At 44.0% G+C, this 19,256-nt stretch overlaps 1 protein-coding gene across 3 annotated transcripts in view; it reads right to left on the bottom strand.

The window, feature by feature from the left end:
* CEP170B (centrosomal protein 170B) overlaps window positions 1-19,256 on the bottom strand; it is a 93,007-nt gene that overhangs the window by 60,364 nt on the left and 13,387 nt on the right. For all 3 annotated transcript variants that reach the window (XM_054026055.1, XM_054026052.1, XM_054026054.1), the window contains exons 3-4: window positions 7,260-7,349; window positions 4,074-4,152 (exon numbers count right to left, since the gene is read on the bottom strand). In XM_054026055.1, coding sequence (XP_053882030.1) covers window positions 4,074-4,152; window positions 7,260-7,349 — 169 coding nt within the window. The remainder of the gene's footprint in view (window positions 1-4,073; window positions 4,153-7,259; window positions 7,350-19,256) is intronic.

Raw genomic sequence — 19,256 nt, 5'->3', positions numbered from 1 at the left:
AGCATAGAAAAGATGCTGCCTTCGGTATAGGGCTGAACAAGAGAGGCACTCTAAAGAGAGGCACTTTAAAGAAAGCACTCTTTAAAATGTCATGGCAAAGAATGGGCAGAAATCATATTTAGTGCAGTTTGTGCTTAATGATGACTGCCCCTGCAGCCCTCACTCTCGGAAGTCTTCTCATTGAGGGGCATCATACAGATGCCTGGTTATTTGCAATATTTCATTTCAACAGGAATAGCCACAAGTAAAGGTTACGTGATTAGGCCCTTGGACTATGACATACAATGCCCAGAGCTACTGGAAAAGTTTAGATCTGTATCACAGTCATTAAAATCTACCTGCACTCTAGCCATTGGCTTAACACCTTGCATGCATTCAAGTTTACAACAGTCTTCTTCGGGATTCTGTATATATCAAATCAGAGATCCCAAGAGGCAATATTGGAGTATTATTAGTATGCCAACAAATTAGCCATACAAGTCACAATTCAGCAAGGCACTTGAACACATGCCTCACCTTAAGTACACAAGAAGTCCTGTTGATGTCACTCGCACGCTCAAGATGGGGCACATGTGTAAGCACCTTGCTGGATCAGTGCCTTATACTGCGGTACGGAGAGACCTCCACCAGGTTGAGGCCCCATACACTGTACAAACATCTAGTCATTGACAGGTCCCTGCAGCAAAGAGCTTACAGCCTAAAAGACAAGGTGCGACAGATGGATGGAACAAACCAGTAGGCAGGTTGGAAGGGGGAGGATGCAGATATCAAAGAATGTTTCAGCACAGACTGGTTGTCTACACATTTCATAACCAAACAGTAGTCACATGTCCAGGGCCTGGCCTCCCTCACCAAGGTGCAGTTTGCAGCTGCAAAATGAATAGATGTGTCCACATATTTCGTGCCAGCAGCAATTTGCAGGAGCTAGACATTTAACTACTAAGGTTAGCATGCACAAGTCACCTGCAGGCAAAGCAACACAGGTGCATTTTTGGCAGACAAGTTTTTCCTGCAAATAACGGGATGGGCCTCAGTATAGCAGAAAATCTGTACTGTGCAGGGGTAAAAAAATAAAATCCTAGGAGGATGTTGCGCAAGCTGTCTCACACACACAGACACACTTGTACAACTATACATAATTTCATGTCTGCTCCCAGACTGGGGCCTGGTGAAGTGTAACATCCAGGGCTCCATTAAAAAAAAAAAAAAAAAAACAACCCACACCTCTACTCATAGACTTTAAGGTCAGAAAGGACCATTATGATCATCTAGTATGACCTCCTGCATATTGCAGGCTAGAGAACCTCACCCATCCACTCCTGTAATAGACCCATAACCTCTGGCTGAGTCAGTGAAGTCCTCAAATCATGATTTAAAGACCTCAAGTTACAGAGAATCCACCACTTACTCTAGTTTAAACCAGCAAGTGACCCATGCCCCATGCTGCTAACCTGACCCATGGGAAAATTCCTTCCTGCCCTCAAATATTGTGATCAGTTAGACTCTGAGCATGTGGGCAAGACCCACCAGCCAGACACTTTGGGAAAGAATTCTCTGTAGTAACTCAGAGCCTTCCCCATCTAGTGGCCTGTAGCGAGGTGGTTACCGTGCTCCTGCCCTGAAGGGCTTAAAACAGCCCTGGGAAAAGGTTGTAGCTTGGAGCTGCTAAGCTAGGTTGATTGGGAAGCAGCTGCAGCTGGGCCACACCCCAATCAGGCCTCAGCTGGCCCTATATAAAAAGGCTGTGAGCCAGAGGCCAAGAGTCTCTCTCTGCACTTGGAGAGAGAAGGACCTGGCTGCAAGGAGCTTGAGATTGAAGGTATCTGAGTGGCACAGGGCTGGGGAAAGGCTAAGGAGCTGGGGAGCTCTAGCCTGGAAAGCCCCAGGCTGTGGCCTAGCATTGGGCCAAGGGGTACTGGGGGTTGCAGAGGGGAGCCCAGAGGTAGGCCAAGGCAGCAGGTCCAAACCCTCCTTGCCAGTGATGAGTAGGCTGATACTGCAGTCTGCCCCAGGTATGGGGCTAGACGATGACTGGCAGTAGCCTGATACTGAGGCAAGGTAGGGATAGTGGGTGGGGGCCCCCCTGGGAGGGGAGACCCTAGTACTAAGGGGTGTACTGCCAGGGGGCAGCACCCAGAGAAAGGGGCACCGGGGTCCTGGGAGGGACACAGGGCCAGAGGACAGGCGGATCACCAGCCTGCAGAAGGTGCTCTGACGGCTGGATCGGGCTAATTCCCAGAGTCACCAGCAGGAGGCGCCACAGGGGTGAGTCCGCTCCTCTACATGGCCCATCACCGGCCACTGGAGATATTTGCTTCTAGCAGTCGTAGATTGGCTACATGCCATTGTAGGCAGTCTCATTATCCCACCCCCTCCATAAACTTATCAATCTCAGTCTTGAAGCCAGTTAGATTTTTTTGCCCCCACTGCTCCCCTTGGAAGGCAGTTCCAGAACTTCACTGCTCTGATGGTGAGAAACCTTCAACTAATTCCAAGCATAAACTTGTTGATGGCCAGTTTGTATCCATTTGTTGTTGTGGCCACATTGGTGCTTAACTTAAATAACTCCTCTCCCTCCCTGGTTTTTATTCCTTTGATATTTTAATAGAGGGCAACCATACCTCGCCTCAGCCTTCATTTGATTCGGCTAAACAAGCCAAGCTCTTTGAGTCTCCTTTCATAAGGCAGGTTTTCCATTTCTCGGCTCATCCTAGTAGCCTTTCTCTGCACCATTTCCAGTTTGAATTAATCTTTCTTAAACATGGGAGACCAGAACTGCACACAGAATTCCAGATGAGGTCTCACCAGCTTCTTGTATAATGGTATTAACACTTAAAGGTCTCTACTGTAAATATGCCTGATGCATCCTAGGACTTTTTCACGGCCGCATCACATTGGCGACTCACAGATATCCTATGATCAAACAATACACCCAGGTCTTTCTCCTCCTCTGTCTCTTCCAATTGATAAGTCCCCAGCTTATAACAAAAATTCTTCTTGTTGGTCCCGAAGTGCATGACCTTGCACTTTCCACTATTAAATTTCATCCCATTTCTATTACTCCAGTTTTCAAGGTCATCCAGATCTTCTTGTATGATATTCCAGTCTTCATCTGTATTGGAGGAACTTTGTGTCTTCTGCAAATTTTATTGGCACACTCCCACTTTTTGTGCCAAGGTCATTAATAAAAATGTTAAATAAGATTGATCCCAAGACCAATCCCTGAAGTACTCCACTAGTAACCTCCCTCCAGCCTGACAGTTCATCTTTCAGTATGACCCTTTGTAGTCGCTTGCCCCTTTTTACCAGTTCCTTATTCACCTTTCAGTTCTCATATTAATCCCCATCTTCTCCAATTTAACTAATTATTTCCCCTGTGGAACTGTAACAAATGCCTTACTGAAATCCAGGTAGATTAGATCTACTGCATTTCCATTGTCTAAAGTATCAGTTATCGTCTCAAAGAAGATTAGTTGGTCTGGCATGAGCTATCTTTTGTAAAATCATGTTGTATTTTATCCCAATTACTGTTCACCTCTACGTCCTTAACTACTTTCTCTTTCAAAATTTGTTCCATACAATTGAGGTCAAATTTACAGGCCTGTGGTTTCTAACATCACTTTTTTCCCCTTTCTTAAATATAGGAACTATATTAGCAATTCTCCAGTCATAAGGTATGCTCCTCCCACCCATCCCCCAGTTTACAGATACATTAAAAATCCTTGCTTTTGGACTTGCAATTTCATGTGCCAGTTCCTTTGATATTCTTGGATGGAGATTATTTAGTCCCATTAAGATGAGAGCTAGAGATGGCACCCATGATGAATGCAGCTACTGCCAACATAAGGCCTGATGCAAAGCCCACTGAAATAAAAGGGAGTTGATATTTGCACGCTTTGGATCAAGCCCCCAGTGCAGAAATTCTAAGCTGATGAGCCATTCAGAGGCTCTGAAAGGCAATATCAACACACTTAGTCATTTGCCATAATTAAGGGTATTTAACCCTCAACATAACAACAGAGAACTTAAAAACAAAAACAGTGTGTAATGCTTTACTCAGGCAATAAGGATATCATAGCCAAAGCGAATCACGTCGTTCAGTTTTAGTGTGATGTATTTCTGGTCAGGAATCCGGACGTCGTTCACAAAAGTCTGCAAGACAGAAGCATAGACCATCTTTTGATGAAAGGCATAATGCAGGGGTAAGCAACCAATGGCACGCATGCCGAAGGCGGCACGCAAGCTGATTTTCAGTGGCACTCACACTGCCCGGGTCCTGGCCACCGGTCTGGGGGGCTCTGCATTTTAATTTAATTTTACATGAAGCTTCTTAAATATTTTTAAAACTTTGTTTACTTTATAACTAAACTATTGTTGCATATATAATATAGACTTATAGAAAAAGACCTTCTAAAAATGTTAAAATGTATTACCGGCACGCAAAACCTTAAATCAGAGTGAATAAATGAAGACTCGGCACACCACTTCTGAAAAGTTGCCGACCCCTGGCATAATGTTTACATATTTAGCCAAGCAACCCAATGGAACACATGTATAAACTCTGAAAATACCTAGCTCCACCTAAAAACCAGTGAAAATAGAATCATAGAATATCAGAGTTGGAAGGGACCTCAAGAGGTCATCTAGTCCAACCCCCTACTCAAAGCAGGACCAATTCCCAGCTAAATCATCCCAGCCAGGGCTTTGTCAAGCCGGGCCTTAAAAACCTCCAAGGAAGGAGACTCAAATATAGTTTGACAATCATTAGAACTATTCATATTCTGTGGCCTAGATTTAATTTTCTTTAGCTATTACAGTAACACCCACATGCCCCCATGGAGAGGAGTACTATACCATGCTAGACTCTGCACATGTGCATACTATGAGACAGCTCTGTGCTTCAAAAAGCTTACAATTTAAATAAACTGGAGAGACCAGGGATGGGGGGCAGGCATGAAAGGAAGCATCATCATTATTTGCATTGAAGTGATACCTAAGGCCACATTGTGCTTGGTGCTGTACAAACACAGAACTAAAAGATGTCCCCCTCCCCCAAAGAGCTTACAAGCTAATTATTCCCTTTTTACAGATGGGGAACTGAAGCCCAGAGAGATTAAGAGATTTGCCCAAGGTCACACAAGAAGTGTGCGGCAGAGCTGGAACTTGATTCCAGGCCTCCTAATAGAAAAGAAATGAATCCACATGTGAGAATCAGGCAATTGTGTGTAAATGCTTTTGGTATGTCCAGTTCAAAAATAAAGAGATCACAAACTTATGCGAACAAATGCTGGCATGCTGCTGGGGGCTAGGCACACAGCTGCACTTAGATCAGGAGATGGGCACTGGCAAACACTGGGAATTATCACATGCTCGGAGGTGGAATTCTATATCGATAGGAAATGAGCAGCAGCTGCCAGTTGTTAGGTTTTCAAAGATGCAATGCAATTCCTTGCCTGGGTGGATAAGAGCGGCGTCACTGCTTGCGAAACACAACAAAAAATGGACACTCTCAAAAATGACTTTGAAGAAACAGGTTTACAAAGGAAAATGAGCACATATGCCTTCAGTGCTGGGGCATAACTTTCCCCTCTTAATCCTTTCACAATGGCCCAGGTTAAGCATGCGTGACAAGACCAAGTATTAAATCCAGTGACATAGTTTAGAACAGGGATCAGCAACCTTTGGCACGCAGCCCATCAGGGAAATCCGCTGGCAGGCTGGGCCGGTTTGTTTACCTGCAGTGTCCACAGGTTAGGCCGATCGCAGCTCTCACTGGCTGCAGTTTGCCATGCCAGGCCAATGGGGGCTGCAGGAAGCGGTGGCCAGCACATCCCTCGGCCCGCGCTGCTTCCCGCAGTCCCCATTGGCCTGGCACAGTGAACCGGGGGGGCGTGGGGGAGGGGAGAAAGAGGGGTGTCTCCCCTTACAGCATACAAACGTCCCAATGCAGAGCTTACCTCTTCTAATGAATCCTGGTTTGTTATATTTACTACTACTAAATTATTAATATTTATTTAAAGTAAGAGCACAGCAGCCTGCATCATCTCTGCCATCACCTATCAGTCCCTTTCAGCCGTTGCTGCTGCTTTGCCACAGAGACTTACCCGCCTCAAGTTCTGAGCTAGTGAGCCATCTACGGTAGTTATGTAACAAACTAATAACACTTAGCACTTCTACAGAGCTTTCCATTTTCAAATCACCTCACCAACAATTACTTACCCTTCACCCAACACCTCTGAGAGGTACATAATGACGGATGATCATGCACATTTCGTAGAGGACAACACTGGCAGAGAGTCCAAGGCCTGGTCTACATACAGTTTTTGTACCAGTGTACTATTTAAGGGGAATGATTCTTTTAAAACCAAAATAGTTATAGTAATACAACCCCTAATGTGGACATAGTTATAAAGATATCTTATACGGATACAGTGTATTCTCCTTTCCCTACAGAAATAGCTATACCAGATAAAGCATCTTTATACCAATATAACTGTATCCACAGTAGGGGGCAGTACTGCTTTAACTACGCCGCTTTAGCTAAAGCAGTACAACTTGTGTGTGTAGACAAGCCCTAAGTGACTTGCCTGAAGCCACCCAGTGAGTCGGTGCCAGAGCAGAGATTAAGATGCAAGAGTGCGTCTCCCAGCTCTATGCTGAATTCATTAGGCCACACTGCCCTTCAATCTTAATAACAGAAACAGGGTGGGAGGGGGGCTATTCTCATTATTTAAAAGGCAATTTTTAAATGGCTTATCTCAGAGAAATTAAATGGCATTCCATACTGTACATCATTAATTAGTAAGACAGTTGGCTTGTCGCAAGGTCACCCTGCTTAGCATGAACAGCTGACAGAAGAATCTTTACTAGTTTTGCAGTTTTATAGAGCCAGTCAGAAAATTTCAATGCAAAACAGAGACAAAATTTCAACCAGCTCTACAAATTTATTAACAACTGATGAGTTCAGCTGGGCTGAGGTTGAGGGGGGCAAAGGGGTGGGGAGAGAGGGAGCACCAAAATAAAGGAAAATAACTTCAATGGATGTGTGTTTATCTTCTAGTTAAACAACTCATTACTCAAACCAGCCATGCACACACTTATGCAGGTGTTAGGGTTCACTCACATGAGTAAGTCCCATTGACTCAAAATGGATCTACTTGTGCAAGTAAAGTTAAGTATGCTCATAAATGTTGTACGATTAGGACCTAGACATACATAGTATATACATGTTTTAGCCAGCTGAAGAATTTACAACTTACCCCATTTAAGCTCCCAAGATCCTTCACCCTGTGCTCATCTTTGTCCTTGTCATAGTTGATTACAGCATGCTGCTTATCCACGCTGCGGGACTGGGAACAAAGGCATAATGAATTTGAAACTGGCCAGACACAAGAGGTTATCTTAATCAAAACAAAATGGTGATATTAGGCTCACCTGGTATGGGGGTGGGTGGAAGATTACATATTAATTACTTTATTATGTAAGAATTCTGTTCTGGAAATACCTACACCTGGGTAACTTTATTCAAACGAATAGTTCCACTGACTCCACATGATATTACTTGCACTCAGTACATTTAATCTTCAAAATGCATGAATTAACTACAGGTAAAATAAACTGTGTCTGTGTTCAATGTTTTACATGATCTTTATAGTTTTGAAAAAAATTAAATGAGGTCACAGAAACTCTCTGCTCTATATTTAGGGTTATTTTCAATTCCCCAATATGACCTGAATTCTAACTGGAAAAACTAGACCAGTCAATGAAAAGCACATCAATATAAACCTCTGTAGTATCTCTGGGTATCTGCAAAAATGAACAAAGCACCAAAGTAAGGCGGCAAAGCTACACTTTTACTGAATATCTATCAATCAGCTGTTGGAGAGAGGAGTTGCTCCCCTTCTCCAGGTATACACACACTGGCTTCCACAACACTATTCTAAAAATGGCTCTACCAACTTGCTTTTAAGCGAAGAGAGGCTAGAACTGTTTCATGAGAATTCCAGAATTAAAACAAAAGAACGGCTTTTTTGTGGGGACAAATATTGTAACAGTTTCCTAGAATTTTTTCTCCCTTGCTGATGTCAAACATGTTGATAATGTTCCTAGCAGCAGATAAATCCTCAGCTTTTTCTTCTTTTTTCCAGACTAAGTTTCAACCATGGAAATGTGTCCTCCAGAATGACCCCAGTTGGTTGATTGGAAACAAACATATATTCAATTTGGAGGTTATATTTATAGATCATGGATATCCTACGTCATTTGCAACCTGCTGCAGAAAGCAGAAGTTATTGCTTAGATATGGGGGGGGGGAGGGGGAACAGGTTTGCCTCAGGGTGCATCCCTAATATTGTGGTATCTCATGAAATAAAAAATCTCAAAGTAAAGTGGGTCCCCATTGAATGTAAATACACTCAGTTCCAAATGAAAAATGATCCTTACTGCTGAGGCAATTCTAACTGCCATGCCATCCAATAGGTGTCATTACTCTAGCAGTCGAGCCAGGAAGTTACCATGATAGTTAAAGCTGTACAACAGTTTCCATGATATGAACATGTCTTCTGGACAATTGATATTGCACGCAGAGAAGTAACATTCAAGAGCATCCACCAGACTCCAACACATTTATGGCAAGCCCCTACTAACACCACCACCTTCTAGCTCTCATATAGTGCCTTTTCCATCACTCTATCTCAAAGTACTTCACAATCATTAACATATTAATCCTCACAACACCTCTGAGGGAGGGCTGCACTATTATCTCCATTGTACAGATGAGGCACAGAGAGGCTAAGTGACTTGTTCAGGGTCATACAGGAAGTCTATGGCAAAGCAGGGAATTGAACTCCACTCTCAAGTCTTAGACTTTTGCCCTAGCCATTGGATCACATAGTGTGTGACAAAGACCTGAGATGAGAGATGGATGGACACAGACATGACACACAGGGCTACTCACACAGGAAGTGAAATATGTTCATTTTTATTGCAGTAGCACCTAGGAGCCCCAGTCATGGGCCAGGACCCCATCTTGCTGGGTGCTGTACAAACAGAACAACAAGAAAATGGTCCCTGCCTCAAAGAGGTTGCGGGCTTCATCCCTTTATTGTAAGTCATTCTTTCTGTAACCTCGGTTTCATGGCTCTCTACCTCTGATGTAAATAACTTGCAATGACAGAAGAGAGTCCCACCAAATGTATGTGGAATGTGGGCAACTTTGGGCCTAAAACAAGGGACCATCTGAGAGCGTTGCACGTGCCTCAGGACCACGAGTGCCTTTGATACAGACTTCATCTCCCTCCACAAGCTGTCACTCAAGCCACCCTGCCCTGCCCTCACGGATAATACAATCTCTTATGTGGTTTCACAATGCCAAAAGACGACCCAACGGTGCAAGCAGGATATACCGCTGTCGTAATGGGAGACGACCAAGGAACCTGCCCTTCAAGATGTCGAGTGCTCACTACCCATTAAGTTGCCTTCACTAGGATTTAAAGGTTCGTAGCTGTTGGAAGGCATTGGCTAACAGGTCCTCCTATTCTCATGTGGCAAGTCAGGGAAGCAGGTGCTAAGCTGGTCCAGTTGAAGCCTAGTGGCAACTCAATCTTCTTAGCACTTGTTAAAAGTCTACACTGACTTGGCTAGACTTTAGTTTTAGGACATTAACTCATCTTCTAACAGCAACACGCCCTTTAATCCTAGTCAAGACAAACCCACTGCCATAGCTGGAAGCCGTGGGCGCTCAGCACCATGCAGAACTGGACCAGGAAGGAGAATGATGGGCCAAAATCAAGACATAGGTAAAAGCTTTACTGCTGCTCTGAGTTATTGCCTCACCCTGGAAGAGCCCCTTTGATACAGGTTCTTGGCTGGACCATTCATACTGAAAGGTCTCGTACCAGCCACGGGATACAGAGAAGCAGATCAGCGATGTTCTGGCTGGATGACCCAGCGGCTAACACGACCAGGGACTCCCTGGTTCCTGAGCTAGCTGACGCTTGGGGCATCACAGTCATCAGTGGTGTCTGCAGAAATGGAGAACTCTGGGCACAATGCTTGTTAATAAACATTTATGGTAGAGCCAGCTGGCACTTACGGTGTGCCACACAGAAATTAACATAGCAAACGTGTGATGATTCCCCCTTCCGCCCACTCTCTCTCTCTCTCTCTCTCAAAAAAAAAAGATTTATGCAAAACAGTCTCTCTGTTGCACCAGGTTATAGAGGTCCTGATTCTCTCTTGCACCAAGATACAGTCCGAATGGGGACATAGGGAGTGTGGACATCAGGGGTTTGGTTACGTTTCCCTGATTCTCAAGCTTCCCTGGCTATGGCCTTGATGTACATTAGTGTAGCCTTGAGGCTAGTGGAACTTATGACAGCTGGGCTATCTGGGCCCATGTGCTAGCTGAGAATTGCCAACTCCTACACCAAGAGGGGGTAGGTTGGTGCAGGGGCTGACTCTGCTGACTTAGAACCAAGAAATCTTCTCCATGGAAGAATTTTCAGCTGTAACCAAATTGTATCTTCCTTGTACCACACTGGTGATGCAAAAGGACCAGAAATAGGGTGAAGAATCTGGCCCACAGTCTTGAAACTACTTGGCAGCATCTCTTTAAAGAAAGCATTAAAAAAAGTTCATATTTTAACTATTATACAACTAACACTGATGCAAAATGCAGTGCTCTCCTGCAGAAAAGGGAATTTTATTGCTTTCAGTTGTGTCAACAAACGCACACCATAAGAATCAGCAACAGTAGCTCCTGAGGGCTTGTCTACATGGAAACTAGAAGCAAAATAACTAAAATGAGTTGTAATCTCACACCTTTAGTTATTTCCATGCAAATCTGCCCATGCTCACTCTTATTTGGGAGCAGAAGTGGCCTAGGATGACATCCCTTAAGTTTAAGGGAAATAGCTCTCACTTTCAGTGTAACAGTAACCTCAAGGGCTGGAGGCTGATCAACCTTTGTTCTTCCGGTTTCGAGCAGAATGCTTCATATCCTACTCATGAACAAAAGGGACTTTGATCAGCTTCAAGATTGTTAGACTAAAGCCTGATCCAACTCCTACTGAAGTCGGAATCTTCTCAACGAACTCACTGGGAGTTAGTCAGGCCCCTGGTGGATAAAGTCACACAGAGTAAGAACAGCCTCATTTACATCAGAATTTTAGGAACCATCAGCTTATTAAGCATTTTGACTCAATCAGGCTGATGAAGGTGATAGAGTGAGAAACATGTTCAAAACTGCATCCTCCCTCGCAAAAATACAACAGTGCTCTATGTAACGGGTGGGGCGGAGGGAGACATGTTACAATGGAAACACTGCTATCGGAATTTCTCATGTGCTTCTTTAAAAAAATTCACAACAGCATGGCTAAAATAATAATATTTATAAAGCAAAAAACAAGTGAAACGAGCTGACAGCTGTAAGTATTTCTCAGGAGGAGCAAAGTCAGAGATAAACAGGGCGCTAAGCATTCCAACACCAATACAAGTATCACTTCTATTCCACTTGGAAACACCAAAAACAGGGTTTCATCTTCTCAAATGAAGGGGAGGAACAACGGTTTGTATGGAAGCCTAGAGCTAGAAAGAGCCAGACAGAAGGATACACCCAAGGAGATGGGAAGGGGGCAGAATAGGGTGGATAAAAATCAATGATTAAAAAAAAATGGATTTTTTTAAATTTAAAATCGGATTTTTTGTGATAAAATGCTTTTTGAGGAAAAAACTTATCTAAAGATAGTTTTAATTAAGATACATTATAGCTCAAAGATATCTCATCATGCAATAGGGATTATAATTTCTAATTCTATAGTATGAGACAATATATTCATGTAATGTTTAAGAAAAGTTTTGTAAATGAGTTCCAATAGTTCATGGATTAGGGACCCAATCTTTTGGGGTTCCACAGGCTTCTGTATGATTATTTAGGTTAATCTTTCTATCTACCCAATGGGACTCAGTGCTCAGTCTAGAAGATACCATCAGAGATGCTTAGTTTTGCAGTTCTCAAACTGTGGATTTGTGTCTCCAGAGGTAACATGCTTGTTTAACAGCAAAAATGTTTTTAAAGAAATAAATAACATATAGAGGTGAGAAATAACAGACCTCAACTCTATTGTCCCTCTGCAAATTTGTGTAGACAGAGTCAATCCCTTACCTCAATCTAAAAGTGCAAAGTTTGAAAAAGTTCAATGAACAGAAGATTGTTGGGGGTGGAATAGATCTGGACAAGGAGGAGAAGACTGGAGATAAATGTGAGAAGTGAGGGACATATGCTTGTTTTGTTAAAATATTATATGTTTGCTGTTGAAGAAAAAAATCCAGAATACTTAACGTTGTTTTAGTTAAATAAAACAATTTAAATGGCTGTTTGGTGATGTTCTCCTCCTAATACAGCATGACAAGAAAATCCTCCAAATATTAATGATTAACCTGTTGAATTGGAGATATTTCTGAAGTCATTGGGAGGTGAACTATCTGCTTCAATTACCTTTGGTAGATGAAATAACCAAACAATCATTCATTTTCTGATATAGCTGTAAAACTAATCTGAAAAGTTTTCAAAATAAATCAAATAAAATGTATAGTGTGTACCTTCTAAAAATGAAACCTACATCTATCTCGGAGTTGTGAAGAATATGTATTAAGGTTATAACAACCAACAAGAATGCACTTTTATGTAGAAAACCATGATTAAATCGAGTCTTCCTGACTAGTGGTTTAAATCAATTTGATTTAAATCAAATCCACCCTGGGGCAGAAGGAGAAATTCAAAGTTTCTCCAGTTCTAGTACAGAGCCTACTATCAGTTCAAATAATTTATCTTGTAGACAAGAAGTGTGCTTTTCCTGAACACTCAATAACAGCATTTACCATATTTTCTGAAGGATAAATATGGAATGTGGAACAATACAATATTGACTTACACAGTATTTCTTTTCTGGAAATATAATCACTTAATAATGTTACGTTGCTCTGTTTCTCCAACACAGTCTATACTACACCATGTTTTAAATACCTAGAACTTACCATTTACCTCCAATTAACAAAGTTATCCAAAGGGAGAGGTACTGTGCACTTTGAAAACCCCCCATAAAGCTACATTAGATGGGGGCATATTTCCAAACACACCTACCTAAATCTTTGTGTGCCAATCTGAAAACCTCCACCAGCACCCTGCATCAGCCCTTTCATTTACTGCAACTACCCACGCAGCCAAGTGGTATGTCTGTGGTCCTTGAAAATACGCTCACTACATTAGTCACATAGCCTCAAATCCTGAGCCTGCTGGGTTAGAACTATAAGCAGCTTAAAAATGTGGCTCTGCAGTGCAGGAATCCAAAGCAGTGGAGTCCCCATGGAGGGAAATCCCATATCGCAGAGAACAGATATTGTGTGGCAGGTCTCCATGGCTCTATGTATAGAGAGCAGGGAGGGCTCCAGGAATGACGCAGGGAAGAGAAAGGAAAGAAAACAATGGGCGGCTGACAGATTCAAAGTGAGAGCCACAGGGTCAGAAACCTGCCTGGGGAGCGAGACGGGAGAATCAAGCCGTCTCTTACATTTCCCCAGACGGTTTAGTAGCAGTCAGACCCCAGGTCTCTATGTAGATCCAGATTCCGTTTCTCCCCAGGCTCGGCACAGGACCCACAGGCAAAACCCTTCTGCTTCAGCTTTATGCACAGGATCGAGATTTACAACTCAACCTTTGGCTTTGAAACTCAATGCCAGGAGGGATCATGGTACTGGAGATAAATAAGGCTGTCAGAAAGTTGTGGTTTTAGGCTCAAAGGTTGCGGCCACCGCGCGTTAAAGCTGCGGTTTTGTCAGAGGGAATTGCAGCTGGGCCAAATTTAAGTGGCATTGAGGCAGGGGCACCATTTCAGATTGCAGTGACGGAGGCAGCTTACAGTGGGCGGTCCAGGGGCCACTTACACCCAGTGCGGGCACACACTGCAGGGAACAAGTCCCCAGGTGTGGGCACCATGTGTTGGGGGAAAGGAATGTAGGGTCTTCCCTCTCTGCACTGCATCCAGCCCTGCTCCCCCCACCACCACCACAGCCGCTGGAGCTCCTAGGAGGGAGTTGCAATCATAGCCCAGACTGCGCAGGAATGCAGGGACCAGGCCCCCCAGCCCAGTGGCAGCACAGGCTCCCCCTCCCCATACCCCACCACCTCCATGCTGCAGTTCCCCGCTGGGCCTGGCTTCCAGAGGCTCATTTCAACACCGCCAGCCCTTGGGTGCTGCTGTCAGTAGCAGGGGCCAGCCTCTCCACAACTGGCTCCAGGCGCCTCAGCTCCCCGCCCCAGGATGGGACCACGAACAGCCTCCCCCTGACAAGAACAGCCCAGCTTGAGTTGTGTGTAGGCTAAGCACAGGAGGGTCAGCTCCCTGACCCACCCCTACCTAAATGGTGCCCCTGCATGACTCCCTGAAATTCAGCCCAGCTGCCCCTCCATCATGACAGAGGGCGGCCAGGCCAAATTTGCGAGTGGCATTGTGAAAAAGCTGCCGTGAATGCAGAAAGTTGCTGCTTCCGCAGCCTCCGAGATAAAATAAATACATGATGGCAGTTGCTGTATTCTGTATGTTAACGATAGTCTGATGTGTGTCACTGGCACTCAGATAACTGCAGCACTCTGGCAGCAACCTGCAACAAACATTCATTCTAAGTCAAATACTTCCCATGCTGAGCAGGTTACAGTTCTGTCAGTAACAGTTGTTACTAGCACTCTGGGAAATGCTCAGCACTAGCCACCGTGCAAAACAGCGACTGTCCCAGTAAGGAAATTTAAACCTCCTGGTGCCAGCCTTTGAAAAGGGACCACCGGAGCAATTTAAAAACCACATACTCTGATTTGAAATTTGCTCACTTATTATTTTTACAAGTAACACCCAAAATTCACATCACCAAGAGAGATTACCCCGCTGGATTTCTTTTCCCTCGTTTATCTACTTTGTGCATTTGACAGCATTTTGTGTACAGTCCATCTCGCTATTTCTCCAGTACCATCAGTTAAGCCCTGCAACAGATCTGTTACAATGGACACATGTCAAAGTAGGGTATGCCTAGTCTTCAATGGGACTCTGCATAAGCGTAGGGGTATGTGATAGAGCAGCCCACTGGTCGGTGAGTGTTGTGCATCTCCACTTTGTGTCCAATCCACAGGGGACATGAGTCATTACACTCCAAGGAACAGAGTCAGGTCTCAAGCGGCAGAGGTTGATGCTTTTAGTCCCATCACAACCAAGATGGTGGACACGAATAGATTCCAATGCAGGACTGGGGCCCTGGTATAGCAACCAGGAGCGGAAAAATATTTAAACACACACACAATATCCAGGAAAATAAAACTGCAAACTCCCAGCAGTTGGCCAGGGGATTCAGAGGTGGGTGCAGTGCTGGAAACTACTTAATTCCTTATTTTGAAACAAACTAGATTTGCAGCTGGCTAGAGCTTTTGTGGTTTTATATCTGTGGCGCTCTCGCCACTTGTCAAGATCTCCAAGGTAAGATTCTAGACAGGGGAAGGAAACAAACCCGTAATTCAGTAGGTCAGGCTCTAGACTCTTCTAGGAGTATAAGTCTTAACCAGAACATACGTTGAATTTTCTCACCCAGTTTGAAATAACCTGTCTATAACTCATCGTTAACCATCTCTCGTCCCATCTAATGCAGGTTCCTCCTCCCTGGCTTCCCTGACGCTCTTTGTGCCATTCTGCAATCCGTCCAGAAGGCTGCCACAAAAGTCTGGCTTCTACGTTTACTAGGAGCAATGAAAGGCTAACGCCCCTTCCCCCAAACACATATACAAACCAAACAGTCCAGTCACATCCAGCCCTCTTCTGGTCCCCTTTGCTCACTGCCTCGTGTCCTTCAATTCCAGCCCATGCTACAGTCTTCAAAGCTCTGCTCAGCTTAGCTCCTACCTACCACTCTACTCTTCTTTTTGCTTAAGCCCTCGCTACCTTTCCTCTGCTCAAGCTGCCTGAGTATCTGCCCACTTCATGTCACACTACTCATCCCTGTTCCTCCCTCCCGATTGCTTGCTGCATGGGAACCACCTCCGGCCTTTCCCCACAGGGTCTACCATGCCTCGGCCCCCCCAAGACCTGCTTCTTGGGTGAGCTGGATAAGCGTTAACCCACCCCTCCATTAAGTGTTAGGGAAACAGACACGGGAAAACACAAAACCAAAATAGCAAGGCTATAGTCAGACATCATGAAACTAGGAGGACATGTGCTAATCTCCCGGCTCATTCACGTGCTTGCAGTTACAGCACAGCCCCCATTTTTATGTGGTCTGTAAGCCTGTAGGCGCCTCAGAGCAGGGACCTTTGTCTTCAGACTAGGGCTGTCAAGCGATTAAAAAAATGAATCTCCATTAATCGCGCTGTTAAACAATAGAATGCCATTTATTTAAATATTTTTGGATGTTTTCTAAATTTTGTAAAATATTGATTTCAGTGATAACACAGAATACAAAGGGTACAGTGCTCACTTTATATTTATTTTGATTACAAATATTTGCACTGTAAAAAACAAAAGAAATTGTATTTTTCCATTCACCGAATACAAGCACTGTAGTGCAATCTCTTTATCATGAAAGTTGAACTTACAAATGTAGAATTATGTACAAAAAATAACTGCATTCAAAAATAAAACAATGTGAAACTTTAGAACCTACAAGTCAACCCATTCCTACTTCAGCCAATTGCTCAGACAAACAAGTTTGGTTAAAATTTGCAGGGGATAAAGCTGCCCACTTCTTGTTCACAATGTCACCTGAAAGTGAGAACAGGCATTCACATGGCACTGTTGTAGTGGGCGTCGCAAGATATTTACATGCTAGATGCACTAAAGATTCATACATCCCTTCATGCTTCAACCACCATTCCAGAGGACATGTCTATGCTGATGACGGATTCTGCTCAATAACAATCCAAACCAGAGCGGACCGACACATGTTCATTTTCATCATCTGAGTCAGATGCCACCTGCAGAAGGTTGATTTTCTTTTTTGATGGTTCGGGTTCTGTAGTTTCCGCATCTGAGTGTTGCTCTTTTAGGACTTCTGAAAGCATGCTCCACACCTGGTCCCTCTCAGATTTTGGAAGGCACTTCAGATTCTTAAACCTTGGGTTGAGCGCTGTAGCTATTTTTAGAAATCTCACATTGGTACCTTCTTTATGTTTTGTCAAATCTGCAGTGAAAGTGTTCTTAAAACGAACATGTGCTTGGTCATCATCCGAGACTGCTATAACATGAAATATATAGCAGAATGTGGGTAAAACAGAGTAGGAGACATACAATTCTCCCCCAAGGAGCTCAGTAACAAATTTAATTAACCATTATTTTTTTAACGAGCATCATCAGCATGGAAGCATGTCCTCTGGAATGGTGGCTGAAGCATGAAGGGGCATACGAATGTTTAGCATATCTGGCATGTAAATACCTTGCAACGCCAGCTACAAAAGTGCCATGTGAATGTCTGTTCTCACATTCTAAATAAGAAGCAGGCAGCAGTATCTCCCGTAAATGTAAATAAACCCGTTTGTCTTAGCGATTGGCTGAACAAGAAGCAGGACTGAGTGGACTTGTAGGCTCTAAAATTGTACATTGTTTTGTTTTTGAGTGCAGCTTTGTAACAAAAAAAAAATCTACATTTGTAAGAGATTGCACTACAGTACTCGTATGAGGTGAACTGAAAAATACTATTTCTTTTATCATATTTACAGTGCAAATATTTGTAATAAAAATAATAATATAAAGTGAGCACTGTACACTTTGTATTCTGTGTTGTACTAGAAATCAATATGTTTGAAAATGTAGATAAACAATAGAATGCCAACTGAAATTTATTAAACATTTTTGTATGTTTAACAGTCCAATTAATCGTGATTAATTTTTTGAGTTAATCGCGTGTTACTGCAATTAATTGACAGCCCTACTTCAGACATGTCTGTGAGGCGCTTAGCCCACTTAATGAACAAATACATAGTTTAGGACAGGAGTCCCCAACACGGTGCCCGTGAGCACCATGGCGCCCACTGGGGCATCTAAGTGCACCCGCATACTGGCTGGCGGACGAGCATCCGCCGAAATGCCGCTGACAAGCAGCGTCATCCAGATTTTTGGCGGCATTTTGGCGGCGACGCCTCTGGATGATGCTGCTAGTCGGCGGCATTTTGGCGGCGACGCCTATTGATGTTGCCGCTTGTCAACGGCATTTCAGCGGATGCTCGTCCGCTGCCACGGTCCTCCGTGGTTCGTCTGGCACCTGCCAGACGAAAAAGGTTGGGGACCACTGGTTTAGGATAATCTGAGACCTGGGGTCAGATCTGCCCTTGCAGCACTGGTGCTAAAGTCAGTCCCAGGACAGAGGACAGGCAGCTTCTGCCTCCTGTAATGAAGGCCTGGTTCAGACCCTATGGGCCCCTGCAATGGTACAGTAAGGCTGGAGCACAGGATTGCCCTGACCTCTCCTGCTTCCACCCCAGACAACGCCAGCACCAATGCCTCAACAGGAGGGACGGAGGGGCATTAGACCCAGTGGAGCTGGCTCTGCAGAACCCATAGAGTCTCCTGAGCCTGGGTATTCCGGAAGGGTGCTACAGCACAAGATGAATTCACCCAAAGAGCATCGGCTAGAGTGAAAATGGAGCCAAGTAGATTAAAAAGTTCATGTCAATTTCCTCGAAGCCACAGCTCTGAATGCTCATTATACGCTATACATGTGAGACAAAAAAACACGGTAAAAGAACATCATTAAGGTTGCAAATTCAAACTCTCCGAAGTTAGGACACATCAGAAGTAAAGTTGCCTGTGCAATCTTAATTCAAACACATTGGACCTATGTGTTATGAGACAGTATTTAATTACATAACCACATAGTATTTTCCCCACCAGAGCCCTCTCTCATTCAACGCACAGGGCAGACAGAGCTCACTTAATGAGCAGCTATTCAATATTTTGTTTTCTCCTCTTTGTTCTATATGTGGTTCCTTATTTACTGCACATTGTTCAATCCCTGCTCTGAGGACAAAATTATTAATTTCCTCATAGGTTCTTCAGTGGTGCCCATCACAACAGAATCACAGCAATGTAGGGCTAGAAGGGATCTCAAGAGGTTATCAAGCCCAGCCCCCTGTACTCAGGCAGGACCAAGTAAACCAGGAGCATTGCTGACAGGTGTCTGGCTAACCGGTTCTTAAAAACCTCCAATGACGGGGATTCCACAACCTCCCT

The sequence above is a fragment of the Malaclemys terrapin genome, chromosome 4 (genome assembly GCF_027887155.1).
Source record: "Malaclemys terrapin pileata isolate rMalTer1 chromosome 4, rMalTer1.hap1, whole genome shotgun sequence".
NCBI lineage: Eukaryota > Metazoa > Chordata > Testudines > Emydidae > Malaclemys > Malaclemys terrapin.
This window is presented reverse-complemented; position numbering and strand designations above follow the sequence as displayed.